We start from the raw sequence: 16,279 nt of genomic DNA, 5'->3' as shown, positions 1-16,279 counted from the left end.
TCTCAAGGGTTTTGGAAGCCCTGCTGAGTGGCCTCACGGAAGTCCCATGGTCACTAGGAAATCATCATCTTAAAAAGCCCTCAATTGTCCCTGGAGAGAAATAAAGCTAAAATTGCAAAGCATTTGGCAGGAGATATCCAGCCATGGACACGACATGTTACTGGAATCACAGCAAGTTTTCCTTCTCCTATCCCTACCCCCTCCACTTCGCTCCCTCCTTGGTACAAATCTTAATAATGTGATGCAAAACAGCCAGTTAGGGCCACGGGGTGTAGGAGGAAGAATTTGTTTCTGAGTGGGTTTGTGTCTGCACACACCGCCTCTTTTCGAGTCAGCGCCCGGACCCTGTTCAGATCAACTCTGGGTTGTATGAGGGATCCAGCACCTTCCTTTTTATAAAGCCTTGACACACACGTTGTGTTCGTGGTTTGGAATGTCCCCCTGGTTGGGGCCTGCAGAAGCCAGGAATTGGCCTCCTGGGGGATTCCCCCGCCCTCCACCCCCCAACACACACGATGTGGTCACAGCAGTGAGTCTGTAGCACTGCCAGGGAGAGAACAGGCTTGCTTCGCTTTCCTGGCCAACGTGTTACATGCTAGAACCAAGCAACCAAGGCTTCTCTCAAAGGGCCTGTGTCAGGCCTGACGCCTCTCAGGTGGTGGTGTGTTCTTTGCTGTGCGAGGCGGGGGGCTGTGTCTGAGACCGCTTCGTTCCTGCTGTGCCGGCCACAGGTCCTGCAAATAGCTGCATAGTGAGTGCTGAACGATCAGTTGGACCCTTCCTCTCTCTCTTTCCCTCTACCTTGGCTGTCACACAGCAAAGATGTTTATAGGATCAGCACCTTCCTGACATCGGCCCAGTCTTCTAAGTTGAATAGAAAGGAGGATTGTACCCTTAGGGAAACGGGTGAGTTTGGGTGGCAAATCTTGTCCCTGGAGCCAAGAGCTATTCCTGGGTGTCTAGTGAATGTCCTGAAATGATCTTTCAGGCCCGAGTCCTGAAATAATCCTCAGAGGATATGAAAACAGGCCCTCATTCACATGGGGCTTGGCGTTGTCGGGGTCTTACTTCCTTCCAGTCTCCTAGACGCTGGACCCCTTCTGCTACCTCTCACCTCCCCGCTTGCCCTTCCTTTGTCCCTGCGCCCATCCGCCCATCCCGGGAGGAGTCTTTATCAGCAAATCAATTCCTGCCTCTGCTGCTTCCCTCCTCAGCTAGGGGAGGGCTCCTTCCTGCGCAGACCTGGGGTAGAAAAAAATAAAAGTTGCCGGAAGTTTCTCCAGACTGTTGTTCAGCTAGCATTTTGAATGTAAGGGAAGTTTGGGGCTCCTTTGCCCCCCCCCCCCCCACTAGACTGAATTTTCTTGTGGGCACTGTCGGAAGCTCCTTTCTTAGGTGAACCGTAGAGAAGAAGCACCCAAGCGTTTACCCGGAGCAGCGCTGACTGCTTGCTTCTCAGCCACGAATTTTATTGGAGCCAATGGGAAGGAAGGTTCTGGATCTCTCACCCAGAGTAGAAATGGCCTGAGCAAGGAGGGCATTCACAAATCTCAGTTCAGAAGTGGTGGATTTCTAGGTCTGACTTTATCCTAACTTGAGTCTGAAGGTGGTTCCCAGGCAGAACTAATAGCGTACCTTGAATTCACCTTCTGCCCTTGCTTTGTAGAACACTGGATTCACCCTGGATGTGGGAGGCGTCCTTGCTTTCCCAAATTCCTAAATATTTTCTCTGGACACAGCCCTGTGTAGAAGCTCTAATTTAATAGGTCACCATTAGCCCAAGGTGTGTGGGCAGCACTGAGCTCAGCCACTGATCTCTGTGGACAGACCCCGAGGTGTCTGCTGAGACTCATAGACTCGTACCTGTGCGCGCGCACGCACACACACACACACACACACTCACTCACTCACTCACTCACTCACTCACACGCACTCCCTCATGACCAAAAGGCAGACGGTGGAATGTTAACAGTGGTTGTTTTTAGGTTGGAGTGTTTGAGATTATAGGAAAATTTTCTCTTCCTTTTCCCCCTTCCCAGTTATTTTATACTTTCACTGATAAAGTATGTATTTTATTATTCTTACGCTTACTCCTCAGATTTTAAAAGTAACCTCTGCCCATGATGGAACTTTAATTTTCATTAACCTTTTTGTTTTCTAAATCCCCATAATCTCACGGTGCCTAAGTCACAATTTTTCACATTGTAGCATCTTTTCCCTTCTTTTCCAGCCCACTTATATTTTCATGTAGCCAAAATCACAGTTGTGTTGTGCCTTTTTTACCAGTGTGTAAAAAAGCATCATATCATTACAACTTTAAAAAGGCTTTAAGGCCAGCAGTTTTAATAACTGATCAATGTCATGTCCCATAGTTACGACCGGATTCTTTTCACCATTCTGCAGTTGTTGAAAACTTTTAGATTGTAAACATTTTTTCTCTTATAAATAATGTGATAATTTATATATAACTTTATGTATAAACCTTTGTCCATAGTAGATACTATTTTCCTCAGAGTCTTAGGACAGAGTTTCAAAGTCAAAAGGTGTTGAGTGTGTATGTGAGAATGCTGCTCTGCCATTATTTTACATAAATCTCTGCACGGGCCTGATTTCTTTCCTTGGAATAATTCTTGGAAGTATAACTACGGATTCAAAGAGAGTCAACATCATTAAGCCTCTTGATAATATACGACCTTAAAAACAAAACAAATAGAAGTGTTTATCAAAATATAATCTTCTGGTCCGGAAAGCTCTAGCACACAGAATTTCAGGGGTGTAAAATCTGTAGAGATAGGATCATGGAAGGCTTTGTGGATAGAGTCAGAAAGGCGTTTGGTTATTTCAGAGCGTTTAGGAGATGTATATCTTCCTCTAGTTTGTTCATTGCTTATTTTGAGCAGAGATGATAACAATTAACGATGCTTCAGCTGTATTTAGCCAGCATTGCAAAATAGCTGGTGATCATATTTTTGTTCCATTGTGGGTAGGTAGATTGACACACTCTGGGTTATAGATGTAAATGGGTCAGCGATTTCTCTCCTTGTCTCCTTTATTCTATTAATGACATTGGAGTACCACATGACCTTGAGGAAGACCAGTGAAGTCACCTCTGCCTGGAGACCCATGAAATTTGGATGGACATTCAGGTGGTCCCCTAGGCCATTTTGGTTTCCTGGGGCTCCAGGTCTGGCTCATAGAATGGTCATGGTTTAGAAATATTGCTTCCCTGGAATGCAGGATAAACTGTGTTCTTAGAATAGATCTGAACATAAAGGAAGTTTTGGGCGCAGTGCTCAGGGGTTTTTTACCCAACAACTGTGCAAGCCTCAGCTTCTTGGCAACAAGTAAATAGCCCAAGCCGATGTTCCAGTAGGATTCACAAACTCTTGATGGTTTACAAAGTCATTTTAGGTGTTACCCAGACAAACTTCACAAATGTTAGTGTTTTTATGGTTGCTACCTGTGACAGGCAATGCTAGTTTTCCATCTGTGTGGTGATACAGTTTCATTTTAAAAAAAAAAAAGTGTTTTAAACACATGAGTAAAGAAAAAATGTAATTGAGCCGTAATGTGTATGTGGACAAGGAGGGATAATTAGAGTGGTGTCCAACTTCCCGAGGCTGGCATCACTATTGTTATCATGAAGGAATTTCTTTTCTTCAACTCTTGTATCCTCTTAGATGAAAGCATTCTTAAAGATCAGCTAACACTCCATTATGATTTCCGTATTTCTTTGGTCATTTGCCCCCTTAGATGTGACAGTTGGAGCATTAGGATCCTTCTTGGCTGTTTTCCTTGGCACCCTAATATTAGAGGTTTTCATGCCAAATTACTTCTTAATAATGTTCTATGTATATACTACTTGATGTTTTAACAAAGTGTTAAAACCAGAGGACAGCTGCTTCTGGGGTTCACAGGAACTTTCCAAGGGATATGACAGCAGAGAGCACTTTCGGGAAACCTATTTCCACATCTTCAGCTTCCTTCTGTTGCTTTTCTAAAATTGCATTTCCTGAAGACGGGCTTCACCAGTTTTCTTTCCCTACCTTTCCTGTCAGGATTGCCTTCCTTGTCCCCCCCTTTTTTTATTATTTTTAAAATGCTTATTTATTTTTGAGAGAGAGGGAACACAAGCAGGGGAGGGGCAGCGAGAGAGGGAGACATAGAATCTGAAGCAGGCTCCAGGCTCTGAGCTGTCAGCACAGAGCCCCGTGTGGGGCTTGAACTCTCAAATGGCGAGATCGTGACACGAGCTGAAGTCTGACTAACTGACTGAGCCACCTAGGTGCCCTTTTTCTCCCCACTTATAAGAGAAGGACCTGCATCTTGCCCACCTGAGTCTTTTAAGGTGACTTTCCCCAGGGTGTCAAGCTCATCAAACAAATGGGCCATTCAAAATGTTACTGATTAGGAAGCTCTATAAATCCCACCTATCTATCACATTAAGAAACCAATAAAAAAGATTACTTTTTGTGTGTAACAATTATTTGTGCTATTTTATTGATCAGTTATATACTAATACTACAATGAGCCAAGCCAGATTTTTTTTTTGTTTTGCTAACAGGCCTTAGGGTCATTTGATATAAAAACATTAACTATCAATTTATATCCATAAATACATCTCTTCACTGCAGAGAAGTATGAGAAAACCTCATGACTAAAAACTTCTATTAAGTTAAAATTCTATAGAACAGTAGAACGGAGAAACAGTTTCAAGCAGAGAAAAGCATAAGATTTAATAGCTTGTTTATGAGGTTTTTGATGGGTGATGATTGTCACCAAGTTGCTTTGTTGTTTCTAAAGCACTGGGTACATTTAAGAGTGGTATAAACGCTTTATTTTATTTATTTTTTTTTAATTTTTTAATTTTTGAGACAGAGAGAGAGACAGACAGACAGAATGAGCAGGGGAGGGTCAGAGAGAGAGGGAGATACAGAATCTGAAGACAGGCTCCACGTTCTGAGCTGTCAGCACAGAGCCCGACACGGGGCTCGAACCCACAAACTGTGAAATCATGACCTGAGCCGAAGTCGGACGTTTAACCGACTGAGCCACCCAGGCGCCCCAACGCTTTATTTTAAAACGTTGATGTTTGTGATATATCAGAAGTTTTAGGTGTCGATTTAAAAATGCGTGGAAGGACAGAGAATTTTTCATAATTCTTTTAGAGAGTATACAAACGAAAAGTGGAATCAGCCATAGGAGCGCATGCAACAGCAGCACAGCGACGGGTCGCATGGGTGCTCTTTGGACATAGCCAGTGACGCGGATTTCAGAACCTCTCAGCGCAGTGGGATTATGGACTACAGATCTGGATGACTGGTTTCTAATCTTGGCTCTGCTTCTGTCTGTGGTCACCTGAGGAAACTCACATCACCTCTTTTGGCCTTGATTTCCCCATCTCTGAGGGAGAGGGCCAATTCTACCACTTTGTATTAGACTGTTGTTTAATGAGGTAAGATCTCCATCCTGATCCTAGACAGATCCATCTGCCCTTTGGAATGAAAAAATCTGCTCTCTTTTCTTCATGTCTGCCTTCCAGCTCTTTGAAGGCAACTTTATGTTCCTTTCAAATCTTTTCCATCTTCAAACATACTGTCCTTCAACCTTGACCTATGTGGTCATCTTCCAGAGGGTGCTTTTTCTCTAGGTCAGCAGTTCTCAAATGTTTTGATTTCAACCCCTTTTCCATTCTTAACAGTTATTTAGGACCCCTGGAGGTATTTGTTTATGTGGACTCTATCTTTTGATATTAAAACAGAGCATTTAAAATTTCTGTGTATTAACTCTTTTATAATAACAGTAAAACCGAGGTGCCTGGGGTGCTCAGTTGGTTGGGTGTCAGACTCTTGGTTTTGGTTTAGGTCGTGATCTCATAGTTCATGAGTTCAAGCCCCATGTCAGACTCTGTGCTGGCAGTGCAGATCTTGCCTGTGATTCTCTCTCTCTGTCTGCCCCTCCCCTGCTTGCTTTTGCACACACATGCCTTGTCTCTAAGTAAATAAATAAATGAAATTCCTTTAAATAACAGTAAAACCAGAGTGCCTGTGTGGCTCAGTCGGCTCAGGTCATCGTCTCAGTGTTTGTGAGTTTGAGCCCAGCATCTGGCTCCAACTCAGAGCCTGAAGCCTGCTTCAGATTCTGTGTCTCTCTCTGCCCCTCCCCAGCTCAAGCCTTGTCTGTCTGTCAATCTAGCTCTCTCTCTCTCACCCAGGCATGCCCCAAAAAAGTTATTAAAATAACAGTAAATCATTACATATTAATGTAAATAACAGTTCTGAATAAAGACAAATATGTTTTCAAAACCAAACCAACATTAAAAAAGTTTAGTGAGAAGAAAGGCACTGTTTTACATTTCTGCAAACCTGTTTAATATTTGGCTTAATGGAAAATGGCTAGATTCTCCTATCTGCTTCTGCATTTAATTTGTTACAATAAATGTTGGTTGAAGTAAATGAAGAAAATCGGGCCTATAGAGATAGGTTAGAAAAGTTAAGAAAAGGAAGAAATATCTTAATAGCCTTATTCAGATATTTTTCTTTGCTGTTTCACCAAAACTCAGCAAATAGTAGTTTCTTAAAGGTTAGTAGCAACGTGGAATCTGAAATCTCATCAATGAAGGTGTTGTACTCTTACATTAGAATCCAGTAGTCTGTCTTACATTTTGAATGAGTCTTTTACCCATATTTGGCTTGTGCTATGGTGTGTTGATCATTTGGAAAACACACGTTCGCCGAACAAGACAGGTCTTCCAAATGTGGACACATTTCATTATAAAATATCAGAGAGTCACATTCATCCATGTCTTCACTGGTCTCATCAAAAAGTCTTCAAGTATTAGGAAGCTGACAAGGTTAGGGTGGCTGATACGATTTATGCTTGAAAGTTTGATTTTTATCATTGGTAACAAATATTAGTCATTTTCCGTGAAGTGACATGCTTGTTTTGTTCACTTTTGAGGACATGTCCCCCAAATACCCAAGTCAAAATATCCGTGGTTTGTTGGGCAGTCATTTTTTTCAAGTACCAATGGTGTTCCATGGAAATAGTGGCTAGTTCAGCTGGCAACTCCTTCACACATGTGCTTTTCCTCGACACGTGCTCTGAGATGCAGCAGCAGTGTGCTGTCTGCTGGCTTTCCATTTCATCACATAGAATACTAAAGCAACATGTACTTAAGAGTCAATATTTAGAGGCACCTGGGTGGCTCAGTCAGCTGACCGATGGACTTCAGCTCAGGTCACGATCTCAAGATTCAGGAGTTTGAGCCTCACATCAGGCTTTGTGCAGTCAGTGCGGAGCCTGCTTTGGATCCTCTGTCTCCCCCTCTCTCTCTGTCCCTCCCCCACTCTCTCTCTCTCTCAAAAATAAGTAAACATTAAAAAAATTTAAGAGTCAATATTTAATAAAAGTTACATTTTACTGCTTTGTCAAGGATATTAAGTCTTTTTTTTATTGTATGAGGTGGTAAAGAATATAATACCTATAAGTACAGTTTGCTGCCACATCATTAATTCTTGCCAAGGTGCCAACAATTTCACCCACCAGTGCTCCTTATGCCATTAGTACAAGTGGCAACACAGAAAGAAAGGCATATAACATCTTAGTATTCTTAAGAAAATATTTAAACTCCATGGACACTCCTTCCATGAAAGGACCTTGGGATCTGAGCTTTGAGAATGGCTGCTCTAGACTGAACAGAAAGAATATGTCTGATCAGGGGCAGCAGATCCATCACCTTCCTGTTAGTGTGGACAGCCTCTAGGAATGCAGCCCTGTTTGTGTCCATGTTGTGGCCTGCTACCAAGCAAGGCTTCCTGTTTGGGAAGAAAAAAAAATGTTTTTAATTCAAAGAAAGCTGGGTATATTAGCTGATGAGCCCACTTTGGGACAAGGTGAGTTGGAGATGATGGGTGTCATCCAAGTGGAGGTGTTTCGCAGAAGCCAGGAAAATGGAAATGCAGCTGTAGATTGGGGAAACCTCCACCTCTGATGCACAGGAGAAGCTAGGAAGCTGAGTCCGAAGAAAAGCCTAGAATGACAATGGCATAAGAATCAGGAGACACGTGAAGCCCAAAGCCAAATGGCCTGGTAGTCTGCCACAGAGGTGGTGGTTTTGCACGAATGAAGGCTGAGCTAAGGCCACGGGGCAGGGTTCTACGGGAGACCTCAGAGACTTGAAAGACTTGTTTCCATACAGGGGTGTGTTTGGATGCCATGTGGTAGGGGTTAGGAAGGGGACTCCACACAAGGGTGGGAAGGCTATGGGACTAGGCCAAATATTCAAGATTTTTGTCTCCAAAATGGAGAATGAGGGAATGGTTGGAGGCATCAGTCTGGGCTTTTTGAAAGAGAGGAGGTGTTACTCTGGGACATTTGGCTAGTACCAATGGAGGGGGATGAAGAAAGCGATCTGTCATCCCTAGAGACCCAGAGGTGACCTGGAGGCAAGGCTTCTTTCTAAAAGGCAATGCTAATATAATCAATAGGATTGTAGGATATGGGGATTTGAAATCATCTATGCCAAATAACTGCAGTCTCTCTCTGCCCTGAAGAACTCTGAGAAATCTTCTTTAACATTTCAAAAGCCCTGTCAGCTCACTGGGCCCAGAGTTATCAGCAGCAATTAGTGCTAATTAATTGGAATTTAGAACTCTTGACCTGCAGGATGGGTGTGTGTTTGAGAGATGTTTATGAAGGACGGTGTTTATCTAGAGGATTTCCTTTTCTTTTAAGTTTCAGGGCTGGAGGCTTAAGCATCTTTAATCCAAAGGAAGGAGATCCAACAGTTGTTACAAAGCCTTAAATCTCTCCTCAAGTCTCCCATAGGATTAGAGACACCTGAGAAGGGTAGGAGAGGGTGAGGTGGATGTTCCGTAGCCCCAGGCCAGGAGATTTGAGCATAGTGAGAGTGTCAAAGATGGAGAAGGAGGTGACTAGCATCCCAGTGGAGATGAGACTGTTCTTCCCCCCTGAATCCAATTAGGCACTCTGCCCCTTTGCTAGAATTCTTTCTGTTCTTACCAGCCACATTTCACTTTTAAAATGCAAATAACGATGATGATGGTGATGATGGTGGTGGTGGTGGTGGTGGTGGTGGTACAATAGCAGGAGGCAAGTGTTTCAAAGAACATATATATATATTTCTCACCTTTGCATCTTGTTAGGGGTCAAAAAGCAGGGTGACTTTTCATTTGGATTAGCTGCTGCTCCTTCGTTCAGCCCTTGGCAGAGCAGGCTGCTGGTAGAGATCTGCCCATTGTTACAAACCAGCCCCTCCTAGGAAGGAATAAACACACAAGGCCAATCCATTGTTGTTCTCCAGGAAAAAGAAGAAACCCAGACTTAGGGAAGCTGAGAGGCAGCAGGCCCCTAGAATGGGCTGTGGGGGTGGGGTGGTGCCTGATGGAGGATCACTAACTACAGGGGAATCCACTGAAGACCAGGTCCTGGACAAAGCAGTGGCTTTCGTTCTGGCTGGCCCAACCCAAGCCCTGGGAAAACAGAGGCACCGGGAGGGAAGTGATAAAGTCAAAATCCTTTCTCCAAAGAACCGGGCTTAGAATTGTGAGTACACGCCCAGAAGTACTTCTCACTTGTGCCTGTCCCAAGCAATTGGGACTATTGACTTTTCAATCCCTCACTCTAAGTGCTCCTTGGGGACCACAGGTTTACCTGATAAGAACAATCATTAGGAATTCAATTATAGAACATGTTCACACATACTAGTGTTTGATTCTCTCCAAAGCCCCACAAGATGGGAATGAACATTAGTCCCAATCTATAGATGAAGAGAAGAGTTCGAAAATAGGCCACCACAGCTTTGAGCCCCTTGGGTACCATGCTGGTATTCAACATGGAGCAGCATGTATCATTCCAATGATGGTATAAAGCAGAAATTCCTTCCTCATTTTACTCCAGCAACTGAAGCTCAGAGAAGTTAAAATGACTTGAGCACGGTCACAGAGGTAATGAGACATGGGGGACAGGTAAAAACCAGGTCTTTCAAACTTCTGGTCTACGACCTGTGGGAATGGTGATCTTCCATTACAGGTTTGAGGTTGATTATCTCCCCTCTGGAACCAGAGAGGGGAGAGGCTCACTGTTTGGTTTTGTGTGTGGAGACAGATCCCTTCCAGCACCTTGGGGACTACCTGGTTATTCACCTCAGGGCCTCTGCCCTACCTCCCCTCTCTACCCCACCCCAGCATACCTCTTCCCTCTGTTACAGCCCAGCAAAGAGGAGCAGGATGCCTAGGCCCCTAGGTGTCAGCTTGCAGAGCTGGTAATTAGCCCTTTGTGTCCAGTTAACCACCTTTCATCTCCTGCATTGGCTGGTGTCCGCTTTCCCTATTAGCATCTCTCAGCTCTTTGCCGAGCCCTCCGCCCTCTTTGTGGCCAGCTCGAGTGAGTCGTGAGTCGTTTGTCAGGAATGATGGCTGAAGGATGCATGCACTCAGGGGAGAGGCCTTTCCCACCAGAATTGCTCACATTTTCCATCCCAGGTGCCAGACATCTCTCTTCTCTCCCCACTGCAGAGGCGGCCAGGTTTAGGTCACCTGGCTTAGAGGCAGATAGTTGATAGCTAGGCCCCCAAATTTCAGGCCTTTGGAGATCTGATACTACCTTTCAGTTCCCTTCCATGGGTGAAATGGGAGCTGACTGGCCAGCAACTCTTACACTCAAGCAAAAAGCCTTCTGACTAATTCCTCACCCCGAACCCCAGAGTTCTCTGCTGTGAGGCTGCCCATGTTGGTCCATCAACCCAGACATCCTGACAGTTTTCCTGGACAAGTCTGTTTTTCATGGTCCTCGTATTTAACTATTTATGTTTGCGCTGTCCAGTGCAGTGGCCACTAGCCACATGCAGCTATTTAAATTTATGTTATATTCACGTAGATCAGATAAGTTTGTATTGATAAAAGTTAAAGAAATTTAAAAACTTAGTCTCATTTCAAGTGCTCAATAGCCAGTGTGGCTACTGGCTACTGTTAGTGTAGGAAGGGAACATTTCCGTTATCACAGAAAGTCCTAATGGACAGCTCTAATCCATCCAACCAGCAATTCCAGTATATTGGCATCCAAACTACATCTCACAGCCTATTTCTTCCTCATAGAGGGTCCTAAAGCTCCCTTGACCTTTCAAGTGAACACATCTGAGTTCCCCAAATGTCAGGGCTTGTTGGAATCAGAGGCCACCTGGCAGAGGGTGCCTCTAGAGAAGTGTCCTCTATATAAGTCACTCGTGTCAAGTTTGCACTCCTGCTGTCCCCACACCGTGGGACACGCAGGATCCAGCTGGGATGGTGTGTGTGCGCTTTGACTCTACACTCCGTTTGCAGAGGAAGGAACTTGGTGGCTGTTGGTTTCATCCAAGCCATCAGCCCCGGCAGCCAAGTGTGACAGAAGGATAGCTGGAGGTGGAGTCCAGTGTTGGCAGAGGGAAGGAGGGAGGGCCAGGGCTGAGAGACTCACAGCTGGCGATGGATACTTCTAGATCTGCCCTGCCCTAAGCAGGGGGGTTATGGTGGGAAATGCTTCTCAGAGCCTCCCATCTTCCTTTCTGGACCTCTAGGAGATGAGTCTTTGCAGAGGGAAGAGGAAAGCTTTTTGTTGTTGTTGTTTTCCTTCCCCAGGCCAGAGAGAAGAGGCACATTGGGGTAAGAGGTTGAACTAGAAGCAGTTTCTTTTTGGAACAGGGGCAGTTCTCTATTCCCTGCCAGTTCCTGCAGGCAAACAGCATGCCAGGCTGGCCTGCCGCCCCGGCCTTACCTGTCATGTGCTTGGCAAGTCTGACTTGAGTCCTTTTTTCCACTGCCTTCCCTACCCCGTCAAATTGCCGTTGCAACCTCTCATTTTTCTGCTGCCTAGATGATTAAAAAGCATGACTTAGTGGAAAAATCTCGACCTCCTTACGGTCAGCCTCTTAAGCAGCTGTCGGCGATAAGATTGTGCTGGCAAAATACTCAGCAACACTTTGCAACGCTTTCTGTCTGCATGCGGGGAAATGAGAAACTGTTTGGTTCTGGGCACATGTTTGTCTTTGGAGAGCTACAATTTTCAGAGGCATAAATTGGCATTATTTGATAATAAAATAAAGCCTTTGATGGAAAGGTGTGATTATTATAGTGATTTTTTAAATGCAATTAACAGGCTTTGTAAAGGAAAAAAAAATGTTTTAATGGAGCCTGCTTTGAGCAATTCAGGGAGCAAAGTTCTCTGGCAACCGAGCAGTATCAGAAGTTCAATGCTAAGACTTCCCCCAAGGACTTAAAAGACTTAATTGTGCAGCTCTTGGTATGAAAGGCATTGTTTGGAGTTATTTTAATTACCATGTGAGTATTGCCGCCTCTTGCTTGGAGATTGAATACTTACTGTAGTCTTGTTGAAACGGCTCCAAAGAGGACATTCCAGTTTGAATTCAGCATATGTCCTCAAAGCACTTTATCGTCTGTGTGTTTGCCAAGAACTTGTACCCATCTAGGGAGACACGAAGGTCGCTTCGCTTCTCAAGAGGAAAAACTGAGTCACAGGCAGTCGAGAGGACCTGATTGGGGTTATAGAAGTAGTGTCATGGTTGTAGGGAGAATGTGGGGTCTGTGGCTCTACACGATGTGTTATCAAATTTTAAGTCCTATAGGTCTGAGTTCAGGTCTCCATTCAGCCACTTCCTAGCTGTGTGGCCTTGAGTAAGTTGCTTGCCTTCTCTGGGCTTCAGTTTCTTCATCTATAAAATAGGGATACACTTCATTGGATAATTGTAAAGGTTGAGATTCTGCCCAGCAAATGTGCCTGGCTTATCTTCTATTATCATCATTATCATTTTAACATTCTTTCCCCCTAATTTTAAAGACCTCTTCCCATCTTGAAACATGCTCTCCCTTCTCACTGTCCTCCTCCTTCAGCTGGCCTTGCTGCGTCTTATCCCTTTCTCTCTTCCTTGGCTTGGGTGATCATAATTAGAATCCAGTTGCTGGGACATCACAGGTAGGCCCAGCTCTGGGCTTGAGGTCAGAGTGAAGAGGCAGGGGCCCAAGTCTGTGCTGAGCCATGTGTCCATCTCTTTTTGATATGTCATAGCTCTGTCTCAGGTCCTGAAGATTTAGACCAACTGTCCAGATGGGGAAGCTCATCACCTAGACCTAGCTGCTCAGAGGTCATCCCAACACCTAAACTGGGGCATCTAACAGCTGAATGGGCAGTTAAGGCCCAGAGTCCTCCCCACTCTCCCTGGTCAGTTTTCTGTGAAACAGGCATCCGTTCACTTTTCAAAAAGCACAGGCACTGAAAACAGCAGATCTTGGTTTGAATCCTGGCCCTTCCATGGGTCCCATAGAGCCTGGGGTTTCCTTGCAGCTCAATGAGGGGATGTCTGATAGAGCTTTGACAACTGACGTGCCTTCCACTGGCTGGATTTCCCCTTGCTCATCCCAAAGGTCGTGCATGGAAGGCACCTATGCGTCACCCCCATGGACAGGCTCCAGCTCCATGTGAGAAGCAAGGAGGGGCCCGGCTAGGCCCCTCGCCACCCTCTCCCTGCTCAGCACATCAGGTCTGTACGCACAGCACAGCCCCAGGGCGGAACTGCAGGGCTGGCCCCACCAGGGAGAGGAAGCCTAGAGTGAGGGTCCACTGTCCCCATGCCTCCTTTTGCCCCAACTAGCCTCACCCCACCTCTGGCTTTTTTACCTCCTGGCTGCTATTACAATACTTTTTATGAGCCTGTTAAGTCTTTAATGATACCTGGTTGCGCAGCTGGCTTAAGGCTTAATCCCCAGCAATAGGGCTTTATTGGATAAATGGTTAATAATCACTTGTCTGCAGGGATTGGGGAGGTTTTGTTGAGGCCCATGATTCTCCGAAGCCCCACGTGGCCTGTGACGTGGTCTGTGACTGAGACGGCACTGCCCGGGGCTAGGGTGCTGTAAGATTGGGCACCACAGAGGCTGGGAAGGCCTGAGTTTGCAGGAGAACGTTTCGGCCACCTTCTGAGAAGAGAGGACCCTTGTGTGCTGCTGTGAGCCTCTCTTGATCTGTGCCTGGCTCGGGCAGTCTCCAGGCTCTCTTCAAATGTGTGTCTCCACCCACTCCGTTTTGCTTTCCTGTCTCTTGCCATTAACAAGCTGTGTGACCTTGAGCAAGTCTCCGGACCCCTCTGAACCTCGGTTTCCTCACCTACCAAATGGAGAGATTGGAAGAGATGGCCTTGAAAGCACCATGTGGCTTTCCACGTCAGTGTTCTGTAAGCCTCAGTGTCCCAGACAGAGGCTCCTCTCCCCGGCTCTCAGGTGTGTCACCGAAGGCTGTAGATGGCAAGGGACCAGCAGCCCGTCGGATTAAGTACTTAAGCTGCTGGGCAGAGAATTGGGTCAGCTGTAGTCACAGGGCAGTGAGTACAGAGGGAATCCGCAGAGCCCCTCATAGCCCTCGTTTGTATTCCCTGGTTTGGGACTTCTCCCAGCTCTGGGCAGAACACACAGTAGGCATTTAAAAGGAGCCCTTAGCGGGACTCTGAAAAGACTCTTCCAGGTGTAGAACCCAACTCACAGGTGAAAACAGTGAGAACAGAATTCTTCCTGGCTTGCCTGTGACTGGGGCCATGCCCTCGACCCTGATTTGGCCTGGACTTGATAGACTGCAGTGAGATCAGAACCCATCTATTTGAGGGGCAGGGTGTTATTGGGGCGTGGGCACGTGGGTCAGACAGACCTGGACTGGAGTCTCTTTCCACAACCACTCACTTCCAGGCTGTATGGCTGCGGCAGCCTCCCTCTTCAAACCCGAAATTCTTTAAGGTAGCGTCAGAAACACCTCTTTGTCAGCACAACTATATTGGTTCCAAACTGTAAAACACCTGGGAGCGGGCTCCTACTAGGCGCTAATCGTTACTCTGGGAGGAATTCACTGACAAGGTACCTGTGACTTAGACTTGTGGGCATAACGTGATGACTGCAGGTGGGTGTGGCTTACTACGGGTGACAGAATTTCGAATTAGTTTATCTGAAAATAAAAGACAAGAAAAGGCACGAACAGAGCGGCCCCACAGATCAGGTGGCACTGCCCTGAACCCTTGCACCTTCCGGATTAACGTCTGCTGAGACACAGTGTTCTGGGTTGCCCCAGACTTCACTTCCTGCCTCCTGCAGGATCCTGAGAGCCTGGCACGGTGGTGGGCACTCAGCAGGGCTCAGCTGCCCACGTGTACGTGAAATGAAGCAACGGGACTTGTCCTTTCCACTACTGTGCGGTGACCGGACACTCTCTCTGCTTCTCTTCCAGATCTTCCCCGACCCGTCGGACTTTGACCGCTCCTGCAAAGTGAAGGACCGCCTGCCCTCCATCGTGGTGGAGCCCACAGAGGGCGAGGTGGAGAGTGGGGAGCTCCGGTGGCCTCCCGAGGAGTTTGTGGTCCAGGAGGATGAGCAGGACAACTGTGAAGAGACAGAGAAAGACAACAAGGAGCAATAGAGTCCCCGCCGACTCCCTCGGGGCCATACCAGACGGCATGTGTCCCGGAACTGCGTGTTCTTTCCCGTTTTGATGGAAGAAGGGAGTGAGCCACAGTAGTTCTGAAAATGTCAAATGATGGCTTCCGTTTTGCACCTGCAAATCACCAAGTTGGTTTTCTTTTCTTTCCTTTCCTTTTTTTGAGATGCTGGGCAGTGGAGCCCTCTGCGACAATGTGCAAGGCCTTCTGAGAAAGGAAGCTGCTTAGAGCAGGGGTGGGGGGTTGCGGGGAAGTTGTGCATCTTCGAGATCAGAATCTGAACCTGAGCAGGCTAGAGGCAGCAGTNAGCAGGGAAGTTTTGGGGTAAGGGAACAAACAGGAGACGAAAGAGAAAATACACACTTTGAAAGAAAGCAACGAGCGGAGGAGTGCAGCCAGGAAGTTCACAGCCAGCAGCTGCTGGGGCATCAGGAAGCGACGTGTTCATCTCTCTCTCTCTCTGTGTCTCTCTCCAGTTTTGCTCACCACCAGCCTTTGCTTTTATTTTGGCTGTGTTGGTCTGTTAATGGGAGGCAGAAAAGAAGAGCAGTAGAAACCGGCTGCCTGCAAAACCGGCTGGAGGTGAGGCGTGGGTGGGAAGGCTTCCCTGCCCCTCCTCCACCCTCACTCCAGCCTTGGCATAGCCGGTTCACATACCCGCTCTAATCTGGAAGTTTCTNGGTGGATGGACTCTTGGGCATGGAGACCCCTGCCCCCTGCTCCCCTAGGCTTGCTCTGTTCTGAGGGAAGGCACGACCTACGGGCCCTGCTCGGCCCCCACCCCTCCCCAGC

The 16,279-nt window shown here is 46.4% G+C and overlaps 1 protein-coding gene across 1 annotated transcript in view; it reads left to right on the top strand.

Moving 5' to 3' along the window:
- LBH (LBH regulator of Wnt signaling pathway) overlaps window positions 1-15,797 on the top strand; it is a 23,558-nt gene extending 7,761 nt beyond the window's left edge. The window contains exon 3 of the mRNA XM_077774157.1: window positions 15,280-15,797. Within this exon, the coding sequence (XP_077630283.1) occupies window positions 15,280-15,468 (189 nt within the window). The 3' untranslated portion in view covers window positions 15,469-15,797. The remainder of the gene's footprint in view (window positions 1-15,279) is intronic.
- Window positions 15,798-16,279: the final 482 nt, after the last annotated feature.

This window comes from Crocuta crocuta, unplaced genomic scaffold (genome assembly GCF_008692635.1).
Source record: "Crocuta crocuta isolate KB4526 unplaced genomic scaffold, BGI_CrCroc_1.0 scaffold246, whole genome shotgun sequence".
NCBI lineage: Eukaryota > Metazoa > Chordata > Mammalia > Carnivora > Hyaenidae > Crocuta > Crocuta crocuta.
The sequence above is the reverse complement of the archived record's forward strand: the minus strand, read 5'-3'. Positions and strand labels throughout refer to the sequence as shown.